At 51.6% G+C, this 21,185-nt stretch overlaps 1 protein-coding gene across 3 annotated transcripts in view; it reads right to left on the bottom strand.

The window, feature by feature from the left end:
• LOC147127003 (histone-lysine N-methyltransferase 2C-like) overlaps window positions 1-21,185 on the bottom strand; it is a 51,893-nt gene that overhangs the window by 20,700 nt on the left and 10,008 nt on the right. For 2 of the 3 annotated variants that reach the window (XM_086021262.1, XM_086021261.1), the window contains exons 13-39: window positions 14,875-20,657; window positions 14,568-14,801; window positions 13,822-14,477; window positions 13,293-13,394; window positions 12,911-13,036; window positions 12,587-12,700; window positions 11,583-11,684; window positions 11,414-11,518; window positions 11,155-11,336; window positions 10,350-10,514; window positions 9,529-9,638; window positions 9,390-9,443; window positions 9,158-9,260; window positions 7,434-7,513; window positions 7,226-7,336; window positions 5,353-5,457; window positions 5,170-5,258; window positions 4,949-5,102; window positions 4,023-4,100; window positions 3,367-3,510; window positions 2,692-2,724; window positions 2,494-2,604; window positions 2,149-2,430; window positions 1,786-1,859; window positions 1,509-1,700; window positions 1,222-1,326; window positions 85-637 (exon numbers count right to left, since the gene is read on the bottom strand). In XM_086021262.1, the coding sequence (XP_085877388.1) occupies window positions 85-637; window positions 1,222-1,326; window positions 1,509-1,700; window positions 1,786-1,859; window positions 2,149-2,430; window positions 2,494-2,604; window positions 2,692-2,724; window positions 3,367-3,510; window positions 4,023-4,100; window positions 4,949-5,102; window positions 5,170-5,258; window positions 5,353-5,457; window positions 7,226-7,336; window positions 7,434-7,513; window positions 9,158-9,260; window positions 9,390-9,443; window positions 9,529-9,638; window positions 10,350-10,514; window positions 11,155-11,336; window positions 11,414-11,518; window positions 11,583-11,684; window positions 12,587-12,700; window positions 12,911-13,036; window positions 13,293-13,394; window positions 13,822-14,477; window positions 14,568-14,801; window positions 14,875-20,657 (9,947 nt within the window). Of the gene's footprint in view, window positions 1-84; window positions 638-1,221; window positions 1,327-1,508; window positions 1,701-1,785; window positions 1,860-2,148; window positions 2,431-2,493; window positions 2,605-2,691; window positions 2,725-3,366; window positions 3,511-4,022; window positions 4,101-4,948; window positions 5,103-5,169; window positions 5,259-5,352; window positions 5,458-7,225; window positions 7,337-7,433; window positions 7,514-9,157; window positions 9,261-9,389; window positions 9,444-9,528; window positions 9,639-10,349; window positions 10,515-11,154; window positions 11,337-11,413; window positions 11,519-11,582; window positions 11,685-12,586; window positions 12,701-12,910; window positions 13,037-13,292; window positions 13,395-13,821; window positions 14,802-14,874; window positions 20,658-21,185 lie in introns of all 3 variants that reach the window. The other variant, XM_086021260.1, reaches the window with a different exon arrangement.

Below are 21,185 nucleotides of genomic sequence, written 5' to 3'. Positions count from 1 at the left end.
AAACAAAGAAACAAACAAAAAAAGCACGTCAGAGGCAGGAGATGTTTGGGGGTGTCACTTCCAGGGGGGGCGGGGGGGGTCTACCTGGCTGGAGCGCGAGCGTCCGGGAAGCGTCGGAGGCTTTGGAATCCGGCGAGGGTACGGGAGACCCTGAGGCATCACGGGCAGGGGAGATGCTGAGTGGGGGGCAGTGCTGAACGGAGGCGGACCGGGGGGTCCCCGCCGGCTTGCTGTAGGGGTCCCATGGAGAGGCGGGACGGGAAGACGGGGGGGAGAACATCTGGGGGGACGTGGGGGGTTGCTGGAGCGGGGAGGAGGAAGAGTGAGGGGAGCGGGGAGAGTGCGGAAGCGACGAGTAGCCGGAAGGCGGCGGCGCTTGCGGCCTGAGGAAGACGTCGTCAGCCAGCGACGAGCCTTGCAGAGGGTTGTGGCGGCCGCGCGCCTCCGGCGACACGTCTGCCCGCTGACTGCTCGAGAGGAGGAGCTGCTGCTGCTGGTGCTGCTGCTGGTGCTGGTGCTGGTGCTGCTGCTGCTGCTGCTGCTGCTGCTGCTGCTGCTGCCGCTGCTCGCTCTTCACCTGCTCCAGCTTCTGACTGGCTTCCATCTTGGCCAGTTGCTTGCTCTTCTGCCGCATTTGCTGAGGACACAAGACAGAGCGGCGAGGGGGGCGCACATCAGCGTCTGGCGGCGTCGGACCTGCCCCGCTTCCGTTCCCGCCCTCAAGACCCCCAAACGCTTGAGTGTGCGCGTGGATGCAGGAACATGACATCCCTCAGGCAGGACGTGGAGCCTAAGACAACCCTGGCAGGTGGTCCTGCTCTCAGGTGGAGAAGAGCCCCGACCGCCCCGCCCAGCCCAGCCCAGCCCAGCCCAGCCCCACCCCCGGCCCCCCAAATCTTGCACGTGATGAAGAGGAGCCGCGTGGCGGACACGGGTGGCTCACAGCTTCATCACAACGCATCTGGGCGGGCTTGCGAGAAGTCGCTCGCAGCGAGAGACACGAGCGCCGCCTACATCCATGAAGCTGAAATCCTCATGCGGCGGCTCGGGAATTCAACTAGCGACCCGGTCGGTGATTACTGCACAGCCGCCGTCGTTTGGACGTTTGCCGACCACTGAGAGCGAGCGAAGCGGCTCTGCGGTAATCGGCCGCGCAGGACGAGGATTTCAGGGGGTCACGGATGCAGAACGTCAGGAAGGGTTTTCACCTGGAGAGCTTACCAGAGCCTCTTTGCCACCTCCTGCTAGAGATGCCTGGAAGGGACAATCTTTATCTGTATTTTCCTGCCTCTTCTTACCGGCTCGCCATCTGTCTTTTACCTCTCCCTTTTCAATGACACATCAGAAACATTAGTAGAGGAGGCGGGAGCGACGCTCGGCACCGTTCACACAAGCAGCAGCGGCAGCGGCAGCAGCAGCAGTAGCAGCAGCAGCATCATCATCGCGTCAACCGCCGTTACCATGGAAATAACAACACCCCACCCCAACGAGCGCACAGTGCCACTCACCTGTCTCAACTTCCACTCCTGCTCCTGCTCCGACTCTCGGGGCCTGAGCGGGTCCCTCGGCGCCGAGTCCGGGCAGACGGCTTCGCTAGCTCCCTGGACCGCCGGCTGGAACGACGGCGCACGCTTCGGCGGCTCGCCGCACATGTGGACCTTGTTGATGCGCTGAGCCGCACGGTTGTCCCGCGCGCGTTGCTGTGAGACATAGCACCGCACCGTCACGACCGACCGACCGCACCGTCACCACCGACCGCCGCCGCGACGACGACGAGGCGCTCACCACGTAAGGCGCTCGGTCCTGAGAGCTGGCCTTCCTCCACAGCTTGGCGATCTGCTTGACTCTCGTCGACCACTCTGACAGAGACGAACAGAGAACATCGGCGTATTGCTGCAGCAAAGTGAAGACTAGCCCTGAAGTGCCGATGTCGACGTTTACCGAGAGGTTCGCAAAGATAGCACTCGCAACTCACACAAATTCAACCGATCCAACGGAATTTGATCCTCTCTTCAAATGAGATTCATGAAACTAAGAGCTTCAGATGATTTGTCTGTTGTCACGTACATTTAGGTCAGCTCTGGAGCTCATTCGCCATGTTGCCGTGTGTGTGTGTGTGTGTGTGTGTGCGTGCGTGTGCGTCTATACCAGGGTACTGCTCTCTCAGCTGGGGGAAGTTGTTGTTGCAGTAGAGCACGGGCGCGACAGTGGCCCGCTCCCCGAGAGCTTCCTCCTTCTCCCACTTCATCATGCTCCTCTGAGCCGTCGACATGGTGTCGTGCTCGCCCTCTGCCGCTGCCTGATTGGTCGGGGGCGGGCATGGGGCGGCGCCGCAGAGAGGACCCCCCGACATGGTGTCCAAGTCGTCCAGGTTGGGAGCACGGCCCGCGAGGCCGTTCAGCAGAGCCAGACGAGGACATGCGCCGGTGCCTACGAGACACGCCACGTCAATGAGTCGCCCTTCCGTCTGCGTGTGGGTGCGTGCGCGCGTACCCGCGTGCGTCTTGCCGCCTACAGCAGCGTGTGTGTATTGGTTGTGTTGTTGGCTGCTGTCTGGGCTGAGCACGGCGGTGAAAAGGTCTTCCACGTCCTTCCCTTCCAGCTCTGCATACATGGCAACAGCGCGCATGTGAGCACTGTGAGCAAATGTTAGCGGGTGCCGCGGCTGAGATGAGGTCCGAGGGCTCCTACCTGGAATCTTGTACAATTTGCTAAGGAGGGCACCTACAACACACACACACACACACACAAAACTTTCAGGAACAGCTCCCCCCCTCACAACAGCTGCCTCCTAACACCCCCCCGCCCCCGCTTCACCCACTAATTCTCACACATGTAATATTAGCTCGCTGTACTGCGGTTCATTGTTGGTGGGTTTTGACAGTAGCCAGGCAAGTCTGAGCTCAATTGCGCCACGACATGGCAGCCGGCACTCGGCTCCACTGGAGGATGAGCAGCTCAATCAAAGGCAAGTCCGCCACGCAGAAAATGTCCCAAACTAATGTCCAGCAGTATTTGCCGTTCCCACAAAGCAGAGAGAACGTAACGCCTGTGCGCAATGCGATCGACTGTATCTGTCTGTGTGGCTGATTGGTGGGTGTTCAAGTAGGACTAGCAAAACATCTCCGCTCATTTTCGCCTGCCCGCCTGCCAACCCCCCACATGTGTTCTGTTCCGTTCTATTTGGTTCATATGATCTCGCTACATGGCAGACTTCCTTGTGGGTGGGTCTGGAACTCTGTGCAAGTCACGAGAGCGTTTTGTACACCTGAGTGGTGTCCGAACGTCCACTTAGACATATGAATGCCGCAGCGGGCCGAAAACATCAAGTGCAGGCTCTCATCTGAGCAGCTTGAAGTGACTCACCGTCCGTCACCATCTTGTCCAGCTCGGGGCTTAAGATGGCGTCCAGAGGCTCTTCCTGTAACGTTTTCTGACCTTGCCCGCCGCTTCCTGTCAGCTCAGAGGTCACCAAGGGGTCGTGGGTCACGGAGTCGATGTCCAGGCCAGCTGAGAGACACCACAGCAACATTCGCTTGGTTAAGGGCAGAGGGCGGCATCAGGAGGAGGAAGACTGCTCAAGAGGCCGTCATGAAAACGATCATGTGTACTTCCATGCCGGGTAAGCTCCTGGGAAGAAAACGACGGCCGCGACTACCTTCCAGCCAGAGCAAACAGACACCAGTCCCCCGGTTGGCCCGGCAACGCCTGGGGCGAGAGAACGTCTGGCCTTCCCGCTAAAGCTGCCGCCCCCGCAATTTTGGTGTGCAAAAAGACGTGAATCAATGAAGAGTTGCATTTCAAAAAGCCAGAAAAGCTCAAAGGAAGATGACCTGTAAAGGTCAGCGTGCATTCAAGGGCATCACCCCAAAGGCTGATATCGGCAACTTTTTGAGAAGGGCGCATTTTGCGAATCGGCATCCCGCCGCTTGCATGTTCTGTTAGATTGCAGGCTAAACGAGCCAAGAGAGGAAAGAGGGCGGCGAGAGGACAGACAGCGGCTGCGGCCCCGCCCCCGGTACCTGCGTGTCCGCCGGCCACAATGTGAGGATGAGTGTTGAGAACGTCACACAGATCCGCCAGCGCCTCGTCCGACAACGCTGCTCGCACACACACACACACACACACACACACACATGCAATGATGTCACAATGAGGTCGCAGTGAGGTCACGTGTCGCCACAGTTGGCTGCCTTGAGAGTCCGTCCACATCTACTTTACTGTGCCCACCTTGAGATTCGGGCTGTAACTAATGATTATTTTAATAATCAATTCATGTGTTGATTATTTTGTTAAATCATTGATCAATTGGATTAAAAAAATATGTTATTCATTTCCATCCCTTTGTTGGAAAACGGGACATTATTTGAAATGAACAATGCAGAAAACGCACAAATTATGATTCAGTTCATAGTTTGGTCCCGAACGTGTGAGAGCATCGGCTCTCACAGTACTGTTCATTGTTTTTTTTTTATTTATAATATCAATGAATTGTGTTGCTTTGTTATAATATTGCACTTTATAAAATCCTAGTGATGAATAGGTGTCACATTTAATACTGGTCAACGAATCGATAATCAAACTGATATTCGTTTAGAGTCATTGTTGAACTTCAAATTGTCTCAATGTCAGCCTCTCAACAATTGACGTCATCCTCCATGGAAGCAATTTGGTTTGTGCGGCAGCTTTGACACGGCAAGCCTAACGTCAATGTGCTGTGTGTTGAATCCAAATGAGACACTTGCAAACGTCTGCTTCATTAACTCATTCCGTACAGCAGGAATTTCAGCGCAAATTTTTCGTGCACTTGATCTCACCCCCAACAGGGAGCGAACGGACACCTCCCAACCCAGCCTCACGCGTCGTCACAATGACGTCACAGTGGCGGCTGACTGTGGGGACAAATGAAAGGTGGCGTGATGAAGGAACTCAATGGGGGGGCACTCACGCAGTCTTTCCTGCTTTGCCTTCGTCAGCTTTTCTGAGGGGACGGGGCCTCTTTGATCGGCCGTTCCCGACTGGCTGATCCTCGCCGCCTCAGAAAGCATCCTCTGGTCCACTTGACGAATGCGATACAGAAGATCCCGACCGAAGAACGCTTCCTTGAAGGGACGTGCGGGACAGCCAATCAGAATGCTGTCACTGCATGGGTGTGTGCGTGTGTGTTACCTGTAGATAAGACGGGAAGGCCTCCTCCAGCTTCGTCTTCTTCTTTCTGTATCTCTTCTTCACGTTGTCCACGGTCTGCTCGACTCCATCTGGGAGCGAGAGGATGAGGATGAGGATGAGGATGAGGATGAGGACGAGGATGAAGGCCAAGGAGCGAGCAGTCTTCACTGAGCGTCACATCACCTCCGTCTCCCTGCAGCGTCTCGCTGGAACGTTTCCCGCCGCACGCTTTGATGGCGCCGGCTGCCGCCTTCCCGCCTCGCTGCCGCACCATGAAGCCTCCGATACCTAAGTGGCGGAGCGTTACTTGCCACCATCACGTGCGTATCCATAGAGCAATACACAGAAGGGCTGAAACGGGTCCACGGGTTCGAGTACCTCGGTTCAAATCAAATGCTGTACCCGCTTATTAACGTCAACACTGTCAGAAAGAAGAAGCCGAGCTAACCGCAGAAACTATTGTTCATCCTGTACATGACAGTAACACGCCGCCAATGCGGTAGGAAGGCCAACTTCAAAATAAACCTTAGCAAATAATGTACAGACATCAATGCTTTGGTATGCTTTTACTTTGAAGTTGTTAGCGTCAGCATGTCGCGGCCTTCGCCCGTCTTCCAGACTGTGTTTGACGCGTTTATCGCCGTCACAAAATGTTGCTACCGACGACAACAACGCATTTTCCTGAAACGATGTTCAATCGCTAATTAAGGGCGGGAAAAAAACACAACGTTATTACAATGACATTTTATTGTACGCCGGGGATAGGGAACTCCGGTTCCTCGAGAGCCGCCATCTGTCCGTTTTGGATCTCTCCCTACGACAACACACCTGATTCAAATGATCGATCCTGATTCATCATTTGAATCAGGTGTGTTGTCGTAGGGAGAGATCCAAAACAGGCAGGAGATGGCTCTCGGGGAACCGGAGTTCCCAGCTAGCAGCTGGCAGCGCTCAAACAGTATGCAATCAAGCAAATCAAGGAACTGAAACTTCACGCAGCCACAACCCAAGTAAATCGAGCACAATCCTACTGGCTCTTTAACACATTGATATTAACTACAGGGAGTCCTCAATCTACGAACGAGTTCCATTCTTACACTGACGATGCAACAGGAATTTCCCCGCATGTCGGATTTCGCCGTTAAAGTCGAAATTTATATCAAAATACTTTGTAGAAATAAAGGAAAATACATTAAAATAATAAGCATAAGATGCAGTACTTAGCATTACTGTTGACAGCTGGATGGAGACGCAGGAGAGGAGGGCGAAAAAGGCAAAGACACTGCCGGCGCGCAAACGGACACGATTGAGTCGCTCTGCGCTCGCTCATTGCTCAACCGCAAGAAATGCTAGTTTTTGTAGTACAAGAAGTGCTTGTAAGAGGAAGTGCGTTGTTTGGCGCGAAACCCATCGCAAATACACAAGCATAGGTAAACAAGCTCGGAGGCGCAGCACAAAAGCACACTTTTGGAGCGAGGAGGAAACTGTCTGCTTCACTTCCTGTGGTGAGTGACATAAATATCAAGTGTTTTATTGACAGTTGAAAGTAACATGCGGAAATGACGTCCATTTGAGTCACGACGCCGTGTGTCGCCGCACACAGTGGCTTATTCAAACGCCGGAGCAACTCTGTCCGCTCGATCATGTAAACAGGATATTCAGAATGCTTCAGAAATCGGAATTTTGACTTTAACCCGAATATTGTCTGCGTGTAAACGTAGTCTTTATGGTGCCGGGGACAAAATGGAGGAGGAGGCACGGGCGTCGTAGGTCTAAACGTCATAGGTCGCGTACGTCGTAATTCGAGGACTGCCTGTACTCGCAAAAAGTTTGGCATATTGAGCTTTTTGGTGATATTTCAGGATGAACCTGAAATGCACTAACCTTGACAGGTGAACTTTATTGGACCTTGTGTCCACTTTTGAGCGCACATGTGCAATTGTTGGGTCTTTCAATACTTCCTGACGAATCTGAGCTTAACAGCGACATTGACAAACTGTACAGTACGACGTCTCCATGATGTCTACGGCTGCATCTGCGTCTTGGTCTTCCTCACCTGGCCTGTATGGTTTCCTCTTCCTCTTGGCCATGTCTTTGTTGATATCATCCTCGGGGGCGTGCTCTCTCTCAGGGCTGGAGTCTGACTTAAGGTCACACTCCAAGTGACCTGCCAGCATGCGCGCGCGCACACACACACACATTCAAATAAACCCATTCAAGAACAGGCGCGTGTGTGGGTGTGTGTGTGTGTGTGTGTGTGCAACCTGTGTCTGGGTGGGGCGGGGTCTGCAGGACTGACACGCTGTTCTGGTTAATGATCCTCAGCTTCAGTTTGGGTTTGCACCTGATAGCAAGCAGAAAACAAATGGTCAGCACTTCCTCTGCATCTCAGTTGACGCTAATTTAGGGATGCAGCTATCGAATAGTTTGGTATTGGGGTATCCTACTCAAAATTCTGTCAAACAATCTGGTATTCGGATAAAAACCTTTTGTTTGTTTTTCTTGATAAGTACTGACGACAAAAAAAACCCAACAGGTTTTAATTTTTACATAGTCATTTTAGACTTAAATTCAAACAGTGAATAGCAGCACACAATTTGTCTTTCTAGAACGATTAGTGAGATTTTTGACAAAGCTCTCCCCGGTCTTGTTCTATGAGACGGAAGTGATGTCAGAAGAACAGACGCTATCTTGCCGGCGAAAACAACACATTTGAGTAAGCCTGTCCTGTTCAGCTGTGATCATTTGGAACGGCAACTGTGTCAGGCTGTCAGCATCAAAGTGTGCGGGGTCATTTACGCCTGCTGCCTTTGAAAAGTAATCCGGCGGCTCTCGCCATTCTATATGGGGCACTTGAGCGCTTGCTAGCGCTGGAGCCGCCGCTAAAAGCTGGCAACAGGCACACAGGTACGATACTTTGTCTGCGTAATTAAAAGAGTTTATTTTAGTGCCCTTAATTACAATTAAAACAATTGAATGTTATTTCAGGGCATCATTGTGTATTTGAAGTCGGTGGCAATAGTTTGCGACGGCAAACGGTCCCAAACAGAGTCATGTCAGCCACGACATGCTGCCAAGAGAAACTTCAAAATAAAAGTGTACCTTGACATTGTTGTCCATAGATTATTTGGTAAAATCATGTTTATTTTTAAGTTGGCCTTTTTACCGCGTTGGCATCATGTTACGGTCACGCATAGCATAAACAATTTTTGCTGCGGTTAGCTCGGCTGCTTCTTTCTGACAGTGTTGATGTTAATAAGCGGGTACAGCATTTCTTTAAACGGAGGTATTCGAGGTACCTGAATTAGGAGGACTCTTTTCAGCCCTAAAATAAAATAAAGAAATAGTGAGTTTTATAATGTGCTAGTAGTAGCTGTGGCAGACTTCAGTAAAAAGTAGGCGTTCAAAAAATCCCTTTGCAGTGATTAGGGCACCAATCAGTGAACCACCTCATTCGCCGGCTGTTTCCGACTCCCTAATCCCTCTATAGGGATTATTTGGGGACATTTTAGGGAAGCATCTCGGTCCACTAAATAAAAATCCCTCGACAGTGATTAGAGAGTCGGGAATGAGTGGATGATTCTGAACGTAGTCGCTACGTTCTGAGTCATTTGTTCATTCATTCATTCATTCATTCCACTCCCTAAACTTAGCAAGTAACGTGTTACTGACATCCCAGGTCACCATGCATTCCAACAGAACCATGAAACGTCCGGCTCGTTACATAGTGGATGCTTTTTTTTTTTTTTTTTTTTGCTTAAGCATCTGTTCATGTACTAACATCAGATCATGTTTCAACTTGTGGTCGTCAGCAAAGACAGCAGTCAGTCTGTACGTGTTGGCGATTCTTAGTTTGAAATGAGGACTATCTTGCTATTCTAAATCACTGTGAGCGCCAGCTCTTTGCAAAAAAAACCCTTTCCAACTTCCGACATTTCAGGACTTGCATTTTTTGTCTCCGTGTAACGTCACTCAACATTTTGCTCACCTGCGGTACCTGCGAGCTGAGGTCAAAGGTTCAACCAGCGACTGGAGCTGAGAGAGACCCGACTCAGTCAGACATACGCCGTCCTGGCTGTACGTCTTTGTGTCTGCACACACAACCAACACATTTCACCTCAAACTGATCAATTGTTCAGGAGATGGCAGCCATTTTATGGAACAAGGAGGAAAATGAAGGTGGCGGTGAAGACTGTGAGTTGACCGTCATAGGAACACACCTGCTTCGCGGCTCCTCGAGAGGATCTGAGCCATGTCCAAAGTGTCCGACCTCCCTGCAACAGTCACACCGGGCCACTGTCGCAACAAAGCCAACCAAGCATGCGCGTGTGTGTGTGTGTGTGTGTGTGTGTGTGTTACCGTATGGGATGCGATTGTGTGTTCTGCACAGTGAACAGTCAAAACCTTCATCAGCAGTGACCTCCACCTCGTCTTCAGTGGGCAGACCCTCACAAACTGCATGCAACCACCTACACACACGCACATGACACACACACGCACATGCACAGACAGGATGTCATTGTAAAAGATGCTGCAAGTTTACATTCCCTTCATTCATTTTGCAAGCCACAAATGCCAGCTTTACGTAACACAGTGGTTGAAAAACCGGGGTCCTTGCAGCTGCGGGGGAACCACAGGTGCAAAATAATTAGAGATAAATTGTGTCATATTTAAAAAAATAAAAACTGCATACCTACAAAAGGGGAGCGCTAAAACTTAGTTACCACCAACTAAAGCAACTAGTGCAGGCCTGGCCAACCCGAGGCTCTTTGGCCAGTTTCATGCGGCTCCTGAAGCCCTTTCCAAAACTGAGCTTAGCTGGGCGCGTTGCGCCGTCAACGTCAATTCGTTGTGTATGAGCTGAGGGGTGGCGAGCACAGAACCGTGCTAAAAGTTCCTTGATGCAAACCAATGAGCCGCTCCTTAAAATGTCATTTTGCGCGTTTGCAGTGCAACACTTCCGGGTTCATGTCACGCGGCCATTCGGGTGCCGCTATTCGCGATATTTCCGTGAAACGTTTAAAAAATGAAATCAGTCCTCTGGCATTTAAACGTGCACGTGGTAGTTATGTTTGATTGGCTAAAAAGGTATCCCACTTAAAGAGATCCCTGGAACCAAAAAGCTCGTTATGTCCTGCCTGTAACGGACCACGAAAAAGAAGCGCATGTGCGTGTGTTACCGGTTACACTGCTGACACTGCAGAATGAGGTCATCGGGCATGTAGGCTCTCTGGCAGAGGGGGCAGCAGGTGAGACTGGCACACGGTCCGCAGCGGCTGTAGTTGCTCTGCCAATCGCAGTGCGGCCCGGGCGAGGCTGAGCCACACTGGACACACCAGACACACCTGCAGCACAAACACAAACGTGGCCGACGTCGTGGGGACAGATGCTCCGCTTTTGACACTGATTTACAACAATGATGACATGGAAGAAAACAAAGTATAACAACTGGCATCATTTACAATTCACTAGCCAAGAACACATTGCGCTTGAATATTTTGCTGCATGAAAAAAATGGTCTTTCATTAGAAAAGAAAAATGTCATTTCGTTAGGTATATTAAATATTGCAATAATACTCATATCGCATGTTTATCAAATATCACACAGCCTTGGCTAGCATTTGCGGTGGCGCTGCATCGAAAATAATTGGAAGCCTCTCCGAAAACTATCAACGGGCTTTCTTTCCTACTGCAAATGTGTCGGATGATTTTTGGCGCCTTCCAAACGTGTCAATAACATTTCTTTTGTAATTGAACGAGTGTTATACCGTGTATTCTTTACTTCTCAGAGATGTTTGGTAAAATAAGCAAGGACTTTTTGGGGGGAGGGTGGTTGGCGGGGGAAAAGCTAAACAATAAAACACATGTAACTACTTGAGAGAAAAAGTGTGTTTGAGTCATGCCGGTGATTCGAATAGTGGCACGTCTGCCTCGATTTGAGCCGGGAAAATCCTCGAGATCCCACCGGATCCCAGACGCACCCACCATTTGCACTTCCAGGCCCCCTTGGGGACGGTGTGTAGAGGCGGGTCCAGGCAGTATGTGTGGTAACTGATGTCACAGTCGTCGCAGAGCAACAGCCGCCCGGGGTCGGTGGCCTCGCCGCACGCCTCGCACACCGTACACTCCAGACAGCGCCACCCTTTGGTCAGGATGACCCGAGTGACCTGCGCAAAGTGGACGGCGCTTGGAGTCGCAGCTCGACCAAAGAGGAAGCGGAAGATGGGGACTGGGGAATGGCTACCTTGACGTTGACGCAGTACGGGTGGTAGCACTGGCCGCACTGCGAGCACGCCAGCAGTCGACCTTCCGCTCCCTGACCGAAGCTGCCGCACACCACGCACATGTCCTACACGACGACAAGGATCAAGCTTACTTTCCAGCGGGAGGCGTGGAGTTCTCTTGCCACCTACCTGTCTGAGCGTGAAGACGTCAGAGGTGGAGAACATGACCACTGTGTTGTGCATGGAGTTCTCCTCCTCTTCCTTGGGCGGGGCCGACTCCACAAAGCCAAACTGCAACGACAGCGCCTGGATCACACTCATTACGCCTGGCACGTCTTATTTGCTACGCGTCATTACGCCTGGCACGTCTTATTTGCTATGCGTAGCTTCCCAAAGCCCTCACAGCATATTGCCGTGAGTTTGCGGATCAATGCTTCTGGATATTTTCAATTGGCAAAGATAAATGTGGCTCATTATTTTTTTTTTCATCCAACAGACAACATGGGGGGGGGTTTAGGCCTCATTGGTCCCATTCAAATTTTAGGCATAGATCGAAGATAAGAAATTGAAAGGGTTAATAGGATTGAAATAGGGTTGAATTTGTTAGCCGCCGATCGGACAGGACCGCCATCACGCTCCTATTTTTGATCTGAGGCTAAACTATTGAATAATTTTGGGGAGTGTAGCAGTCATTTTTTCTCATTTGTTTGCCAATTGACAATACACAGATTACACTGCCATCCTGGTCTTCATAATATCTGAGAATCTGATTCCAGCACGTTACTGTTTTCATATAATATTTGATACAGTTACTGTTCGGTTGTTTTTTTTTACCATGTTCTCTTTGGCCGTCCCCTCTTAAAGCTGCTTCTGTCCGACTCCCTTTACAGCTAATACCCTTCACGATACAAATACCTCAAAGAGGCAGCACACTATATCAAACTTTCCTGAGGCACACCAAATAAAAAAAGATTCTGGGAAAAAAAAACATTGAGATCCTCCACACTGCATCACCAAGCAGCCCAACAGGACAGGCCAAAAAGAAAAGTAAAAAAAGAAAAAGAAAAGGTGAGGGCTTGGGGTCAGAGGATGTCTCTAATCTTTGTCAACGGTGGGCTAGAGAAGCCCTTTGAGATGCTTGCGATGAAGGGCTACACAAATAAACGACTCGAAAAATGTGTGAAGGCGCTTACCGCAGGCGACACAGAAACAAAGTCCTGCGTCTTGATTCGACTCCTTCCTCGTCCCCCTCGGACACCTCCCCCTCCTCTGGACCTCCTCCTCCCAGGAAAAGCCGAGCCACGGCCCTGATAAACCGCACAGCAGCACTATGAGACCGGCTCAAACATACGTTCGTTCGTTCGTTCGTCTGGCGCATCGGCAGCTAGAATCGTCAAGAGTTACAAGCTGCGCTTGCTTTCCAGCCGTTCACAGGCCAGGCGGCAGGCAGGCGGGTTAGCATGAGGTCGGTTAGCTAAGGCACGGAAGTCAGTGAGGGTTAGCTAGCGATTCTTTACCATTCTCATGCCCCAGAGGGGCGAGTCCGCTTGACGGGACTTGGGGCTGTCCCGGCCCCACTCACCCACAGAGTCCTGGGAGGACGAGGGGGGGCTCACCGCCCTCGCATTACTCCACCACGAAGCCTGAGGTAGGGAAGAAGACGAGGGGGACGGCGGAGGGACGCAGGCAGACCAAAGGCAGGAAGACAGGATGAAGGGAAAAACAAGTGGGGGAAGGAGGGAGGGGACAAAATGCAGCAACATGAACCAGACGGCCACAGAAGAAAACCTATCAAGACCACGTTGTTACTACGACAACAGCTTGCACGCAAGCAGTCAGGCAGCATCGCATCAGAGTTCAGCACCGCCGTGCAGGCGGCATGCACCAGAAGTCACGTACCTGCCTGACGCGGGCCCTGCCAGGGGAGAACTTCCTCTTGGAGATGGCGGGCTTGCCCATGCCGATCTTACGGGTCAGCGGGATCACCGTGGACGAAGGCGTCTGCCAGCCCCCCGGCCGGCCAAACAAGGATGACAAGACGCCACCGCGTTACTTACAAATTCACACTTCATCACCTGCCGCACAAACGCTAAGCCAGGGCAGTCCAAACCACAGCCCGGCAAGTGCGTGATCAAGGACAACTGACGCCAACAAGTTGAACCGAAGTGGATCAATCAAATTTCTTTCCTATGAACTCATGGCCTTTATTTCAGCATTAGACTAACGTATGAAAGCAAATCATTTATGTGTCATAAATCTGATGTTGTTTATTGTACGACAGACGAGTTTATTGCTTGAGTTTGTTAAAAAAAACTAAAAAAAAAAAAGTGCATGGGATGAGGACAACCATCGCATATCAAATTGCTATCGCAATGTTAAGGAGGAAAAAATGGCAATGGAGCTATTTCTCAAAATGGTTCAGCCTCACCTTGCAGAGTGGTGGCGACTCCCTGTAGGGTGGACTGAAGCTGAGGGGGGGCGAAGGAGGGGAGAGGGGCGGCGGGGTGAGGGGGACCCTGACGGGTGAGGTCTCAGGCGAGGCCTCTGTGGAGAAAGGAGACTGTCTGAGGCGGATGGACAGCTCGTCCGATGGAGGAAACGAGCGAGGAGGAGGCCTGAGACTCCGCGTGTTGAGCGGGGGAGGGCTGAGGGAAGACGGGCAGCGAGGGGAGGCGCTAGGAGACGACGAGCTCAGCAGCTTCATCACCTCCTCGTCTAAAGATGGCTGCGGCTCCCCCTCCCCGTCCCCGTCGCTGCTACTCTCCCTCGCCTCCTCCTGATTCGGCCTCATTGCGACCGCGTCAGGGGGCGAGTGGTCCCTCTCGGAATAGCCGGCGTGGGATTGGCCAATATCTCTGGCCGCATTGAGCATCTTCCGGGAGCATGGCCAGTCTTCTTGTGGCCATTGCGAGGGAGCGTCGGGCGCCACGCTGAGAGGGAGCGACGCCTCCGAGGAGACGTCGCTGTGCTGAAGGGCGGTGGGCGATGGCGGAGGTGAACCGCTAGGTGAAGGTGAGGATGGCGAGGGGGGGCCGGAGAAGAAGGAGGATGCTGTAGCTGGCTCACCGGGTGATGGATGTACTCCTAGGGAGACACCGAGATCATGATCATAATCATCGTCGTCGTCGTCACCTCCCTTGGGGAGGTCATTCGAACTCACTGTCAGCTCCATACCTGGCGGGAGGCATCTTGAACTCCTGAGCTCCTCCTGGGTCTGCACCTCATTCTCCTCCTGGTGCTGCTCCTTCATCACCTTCTGCCTTCGCACCTCATTCGCCGGCTGCGTAATTTCCTCCCGGTGCTGCTCCTCATTCTCCTTCTGGTCCGGCACCTCTCCTTCTGTCTTGTCAGGAAGGCGTCGGTTTTTCTGTGATGTTTTTAGAGGTTTTCCCTGGTCTGTAGTGACAACTGTCAAAAGAAAATACAGAAGTTAAGTCGCATCTGAAAGTTGAACAAATGTTGAGTGCTCAATCCTACTCACTGGAGGTGGACTCTCCCTCAGACAGGGCGGCAGAAGCGGGACCAGCAGGGCAGGGGCCGCTTTCTGAGTGAACGTGAGTATGAACATCTGAAACCGTAACGGTCTCTGGCTCCTCAAGACTTTCTGCAATTCGTGCATTATCCGACTGCAAAGGAGGCGCCAGCGGCCTGCGGTTGGCTGTTGCAGCTTGCGTTTGACAAGCACGTGTCGTTCCAGGCATGTCACCGTGTTGCTGGGTGGGACTCCCGGCTGGTCTGTCATTCAAGGGGCTTAACGGTGCTGAAAACTCTCTCAGGTAAGTCCCACTAGCCTGGCTAGCAGCCACTGAGCCACCGGGTTGGTAACTTGGAGATTTTCTTTTGGTCTTCGGTGAAGGATCTGAAGTCCAACCTAGAGCAGAATCATGCCGAAGTAAATTCTGTTCTGGGGAAGTGGCCTGCGCAGCCGCTTCACGGCTCGAATGCGTGCTACCTGTGGGGCTACTGGGACACGTTTCAGCAACCTGCGTTGGAGTCGGGCTAGCGCTAGCGCGTGCGCGCAATGTCACGCAAGTTTGTAAGGAACTTTGGCTGCTCAAAGAGCGACTGGCCTCCAAGCCAATTTTGATCAGACCTCGGCTATCAGAGCTGCCATCAACAGGTCTACAGTGGGCAGGAGTAGCTCTAGTTGAATGGTACGGCATGGTCTCTGAGGGACTGCTGCACGTCGGGACAGGTAAGGGACTGGATGCGCCAGACTTTGAGAGCTGAGGAGGTTCCCGATCATGCGCACAGCCAGCTGGACTTTGCATGACGTCTCCAACTGAAGCAGGACCCGTTTCAAATTCGCCAAGCTGGCGCGGATGGTTAACCGCCGTCTGAGGTGAGCTGGCGTCCGATGATGAGGAGCTTTCTGTTGACATCACAGGGCTACCTGCTCGGCTTGGGTCTGGTAAATGTTTCACAGTGGCGGGCTCCGTCAACTCTGTCAAGTCACACGAGGCCTGAAGTGAATTGGCAAGACGAGCACCGCTGACTTTAGCAGGGATACACATGGGGCCAGCCTGGTGTTTCGAGCACTGCAACATGCAATCAATCATACCAGGAACATCCTCTAAATTCCCAGCGTCAGAAGACACGAGAGCGGGGCTACTGTGGTCCACTGAAGTGCTTTGGTGAGCAAGGCTTGCTGGCGCGGGCGACGGCAGATCACCAAAGGGGCTCGATGGCTCACTCTGCGGACGGGAAAGTATTGCGGGTGCGGGCATGACAGTGGCAGAGCTACAAACATCAGATTCAAATGTTTGGCCATCCATGTTTTGATTCGGTGTAATGTCTCCAGGCCTAAGCCCTGCGCCGCCGCCACAAAAGACGGTCGATTGTACAACAGACTGGCGAGCGACCGCCCACAGTTGCAAAGGCCTGGCAGGTTGCGTAGAGGGCGTCCGCGCCGGACTAACAGGCAGCGACGGATTACTTGGGGTCGAGCTAAGAGGGGCTCTTGATGGGCTACCGGGAGCTGTACTGGGCCTGCAAGCAGAGGGCTTGCTGCTTGGTGAGAGATCCTGTTCAAGTTTACAAGCCATGAAACGAGAGAACTTGCTCTCCCGATCCGGCGCCATTTCAACATCCAGTTTAGGACTCTGCAGCGGTGACGTTCCGGGCTCTGGAAAGCTTCTTCCTTGGTGGCTTTGGAACGGTAGCGCTTCATCAGTAGGACTATGGGGTCTAATCGGCCGAGTGTCATCATCTTGCACACGGCCGTCTGGAGAGATGATCTCGGGCTTTGATTCATCATCGTCCGTTCTACACAGAGTAAGCTCGGCCATCGTACGATCCGGACTTTTGGGAGACATTCTGGTTGCAAGCTTTTCCCTGCTTGAATGAATGGAAGGGCTGGATGGCGGACTAAGTTGAGATGGTGTGGAGGTCAAAAGGACAGCGCCTTGCTGCAGGTCCAAAGGAACACAAGGCAACGGAGGTGGTGTTGAACACAAGTGAGGTATTGGAGAGCAGCCATGGTTGTCCTTATAGTGCCAAGGAACATGATTGACTTGTGGGTCTTTCTTGACTTGGACTGGACAAAACTGAGACGCAGCAGGACATTCGTGGAGATCTGCAGTATCAAAGCAGGACGGGTTGCTCTTTATAAGCTCAGCTGGACACGGGGCAGGTTGCAGAGCACCTTCTTCCAGATCTGCTCCACCAGGATTAGAAGGTGCGATGAGTTGTTGGGGTTCCTCAGAATTCTGTCTTTCCTCGGTGGCTTTTGAGTGCAACGGCATTGGACTTTTACGGAGTTCTTCAGGGTCTGAGGGAAATGGTACTGGACTTAACTGCTGCTCTGTGGGGATTGCTGGAGAAGATTCTGGACTTAGTCTCATGTTTGTGACATCAGAAGGAGATGGGATCGGACTTTGATGGACCGCTGCGGTCTTTGATAAAGATGGTAATGGGCTTTGTGGGAGCTCAGTGACAGAAGGGGATGGGACTGGATTTTGGTGGACCAGTGTAACACGGGGAGGAGATGGTGTTGGACTTTGTTGGAGCTCCATGACATTAGAAGGAGATATTGCTGGACTGTGATGGAGCTCTGTGACGTTTGAAGGAGATGCTGCTGGACATTGACGGAGCTTTGTGACGTACGAAGGAGATGCTGCCGGACTTTGATGGAGCTCTGTGACATTGGAAGGTTTTGGACTTTGATGGGGCTCAGTGACATTAGAAGGAGATGCTGCTTGACTTTGATGGAGCTCTGTGACGTGAGAAGGAGATGTTGCTGGACTTTGATGGAGCTCTACAACCGTGGAAGGTTTTGTACTTTGTTGGAGGTCTGAGATGTTACAAGATATTGCTGGACTTTGATGGAGCTCTGTGACGTTAGAAGGAGATGCTGCTTGACTTTGATGGAGCTCTGTGATGTTAGAAGGAGATGCTGCTTGACTTTGTTGGAGCTCTGTGACGTTAGAAGGAGATGCGGCTTGACTTTGATGGAGCTCTGTGAAGTTAGAAGGAGATGCGGCTTGACTTTGATGGAGCTCTGTGACGTTAGAAGGAGATGCTGCTTGACTTTGATGGAGCTCTGTGACGTTAGAAGGAGATGCTGCTTGACTTCGATGGACCTCTGTGACGTGAGAAGGAGATGTTGCTGGACTTTGATGGATCTCTGCAACAATGGAAGGTTTTGGACTTTGTTGGAGGTCTGGGATGTTACAAGAAGATGTTGCTGGACTTTGACGGAGCTCTGTGACGTTAGAAGGAGATGCTGCTGGACTTTGACGGAGCTCTGTGACGTTAGAAGGAGATGCTGCTGGACTTTGACGGAGCTCTGTGACGTTAGAAGGAGATGCTGCTGGACTTTGATGGAGCTCTGTGACGTTTGAAGCAGATGTTGCTAGACTTTGTTGGAACTCTGTGACATTTGAAGGAGATGCTGCTGGGGCGTGAAGGAGCTCTGTGGCGTCAAAAGGAGATGTTCCTGGATTCTGATGGAGCTCTGTGACATTGGAAGGTTTTGAACTTTGTTGGAGGTCTGGGATGTTAGAAGGCGACGGTGTTGGCCTATGTGGGATTTCTGTGACGTTGGAAAGAGATGGTGCTAGACTTTGCTGGAGCTGTGTAATGTTGGAAAGAGATGGGACTGGACTTTGATGGAGCTCTGTGACATTGATAGAAGCAACTTGATTTTGCTGGAACTCTGTGGGCTTCGATGAAGACGGGACTGGACTTTGCCGAAGCTCTGTGATTTTAGAAGGAGATGGTGTTGGACATTGCAGGATTTCAGTGATGCTAGAAGGAGATGGGACTGGAGTACGCGGGAGCTCGCTGATGTTACAAGGGGAAGGGACTGGACTTTGCTGGAGCTCTGTTATTTTATATGGAGATGGTGTAGGACTTTGCTGTATCTCTGTGATGTTAGGAAAGGGAACTGGACTTGGATGGACAACTACGACATTAGAAGGAGATTGGGTTGGACTTGGATGTAGATCCTTCGTGTTGGGAGATGCTACTGGACTTTGTGGGCACTCTGTGGGCTTTGGTGTAAATGAGACTGGAAATAAATGGAGCCCTGTGACACTAGAGACAGATGGTGTCGGATTTTGCTGGAACTCTGTGATGTTAGAAGTTGGGAGTGCACTTTGCTGTAGCTCTGTGTCATTTGATGGAGATTGGACTGGACTTAATTGGAGATCCTTTACATCAGAAGGAGAAGGGACTGGACTTTGCTGCACCTGTGTGGACTTCAATGACGATGGGGCTGGATTTAGATGGAGCTCTGTGGGATTAGAAGGAAACGGAAATTGACTTTGCTGGAACTCTGTGGGCTCCGATGAAAATGGGACTGGACTTGTATGGAGCTCTGTGGCATTAGGAGGGGATGGCGATGGACTTCGATGGAGATCTGTCGTGTTAGAAGGAGATGGCATTGGACTTTGCTGGTGATCTGTTGTATTTGAAGGAGATAGGACTGTACTTTTCTGGGCCTCTGTGGTGTTGGGAGGGGATGAGGGAGGACTTGGTTGAAAGTCTGCTTGGTGAGACTTGAAAGGTTGGAGGTCTGTGTGCTCAGATGGAGATTGTGGTGCACTTTCACTAAGTTGTGTTGGGTTAAAGGGAGGTGTTTCTAAACTTGCCTGTGGCTCACAATTGTAAGAAGGACTTTGGTGAAGCTCCGAGTGGTTCAAGGAAGATGGCGTTGGACTACGCGGCAACATTGTGAGGTTTGCAGGTGATGCCAGTGGACTTTGTCTCAGCACTGTGGAGTTAGAGGGAGATTGTTCTGAACTTTGCTGGAGGTCTGTTGGGTTAGGTGGAGATTGTGCTGGACTCAGTCTAAGGTCTGAGGCGTTAGATGATGATGACTCTGGACTTTGTTGAAGCTTTGAGGGATCAGAGGGAGACAGTTCTAGACTTAGTCTAAGTTCTGTGGGGTAAGAAGGAGTTTGTGCTGGATTTAGGCTTTGCTGTGGCTCCGTAGCATGAGAGGGAGAAGAATGTGGTCTATGTTTTAGCTCTGTGGGATTAGGCGGTGAAGACGGACTTTGCCGGAGCTCTGATGGGTCAGAGGGAGACAGTTCTAGAGTTAGTCTCAGTTCTGTGGGGTAAGAAGGAGTTTGTTCTGGACTTAGTCTTTGCTGTGGCTTTGTAGCATGAGAGGGAGAAGACTGCGGTCTTGGTTTCAGCTCTCCGGGATTAGGCGGTGAAGACGGACTTTGCTCGAACTCTGATGGGTCAGACGAAGACAGTTCTAGACTTAGTCTAAGTTCTGTGGGGTAAGAAGGAGTTTGTTCTGAACTTAGTCTTTGCTGTGGCTCTGTAGCGTGAGAAGGAGAAGATTCTGGTCTTGGTTTTAACTCTGTGGGGCTAGGCGGGGAAGACGGACTTTGCTGGAGCTCTGATGGGTCAGAGGGAGACAGGATTAGACTTAGTCTTTGCTCTGTGGGGCTAGAAGGAGATGGAGTTGGAGTTGGACTTGGCTGGAGCTCAGTGGCATCGGCTGGCGAAGGTACTGGATTTTCGTGCGACAGTATTCTAATGTCAGTTGGAGTCTGCGCCTGCCCTGAATTTGAGAGCTGGACTGTGGTGTGAGCAGTAGTACTAATGGGGAGAACCTCAGTAGGACTTTGAACATCTGGCGTGTGTGTGGGAGTGAGCTGGAGGTCTCGGGCAGGACTGTGTAAGATTACTGCAAGTGCTGCTAGCTCCGACCTCTGAGGCTGACAGGTGACGCAAACGTATTTTTTGCTGTCACACATTGTCGCGCTGATGCCTGCCTCGACGGAAATGCACTGGGTGTGAAAACACCTACAAAACAACACAACACAACACAACACACACACGCAACACAAGCTGTTACATGGCACACTCAGTCAAGCCATACAACAAGTTGACTAGAAACTGACAGCGTTCCTCCACCTTGGCAGTGAATAGGGACCAAGCCCTGCCGCATAGAGCAAAAAGCAAAAATCTGCCAGCAATTAAGACACCACTTAAGATTTATGTCACGTCATGTCATCTTCCAAAGCGCTTATCCTATACAGGGTCGCGGGGAGTTGCTGGAGCCTATCCCAGCCGTCAATGGGCGAAGGCAGACTACACCCGGAACTGGTCGCCAGCCAGTCGCAGGGCACACACAGACACTGTCACTGAGCGGGAATCGATCCCACGCTGCCTGCACACAACTCAGGCGTGTGTACCACTACACTATCAGTGACCACTTAAGATTTATAACTGCTGCAAATTACGTTTATTTCCATAATAGATTCGACTATTATGTCTCCCGTAAATTGAGAATGATTCAGGTACCGGTTTGGTCCGTAACATCTGTCACAA

The sequence above is a fragment of the Filicampus tigris genome, chromosome 21 (assembly GCF_054856515.1).
Source record: "Filicampus tigris isolate MCC_2025a chromosome 21, RoL_Ftig_1.0, whole genome shotgun sequence".
In the NCBI taxonomy this organism is placed as follows: Eukaryota; Metazoa; Chordata; class Actinopteri; order Syngnathiformes; family Syngnathidae; genus Filicampus; species Filicampus tigris.
Note: the sequence above shows the minus strand (reverse complement) of the source record. Positions and strands in the feature narration are given on the sequence as shown.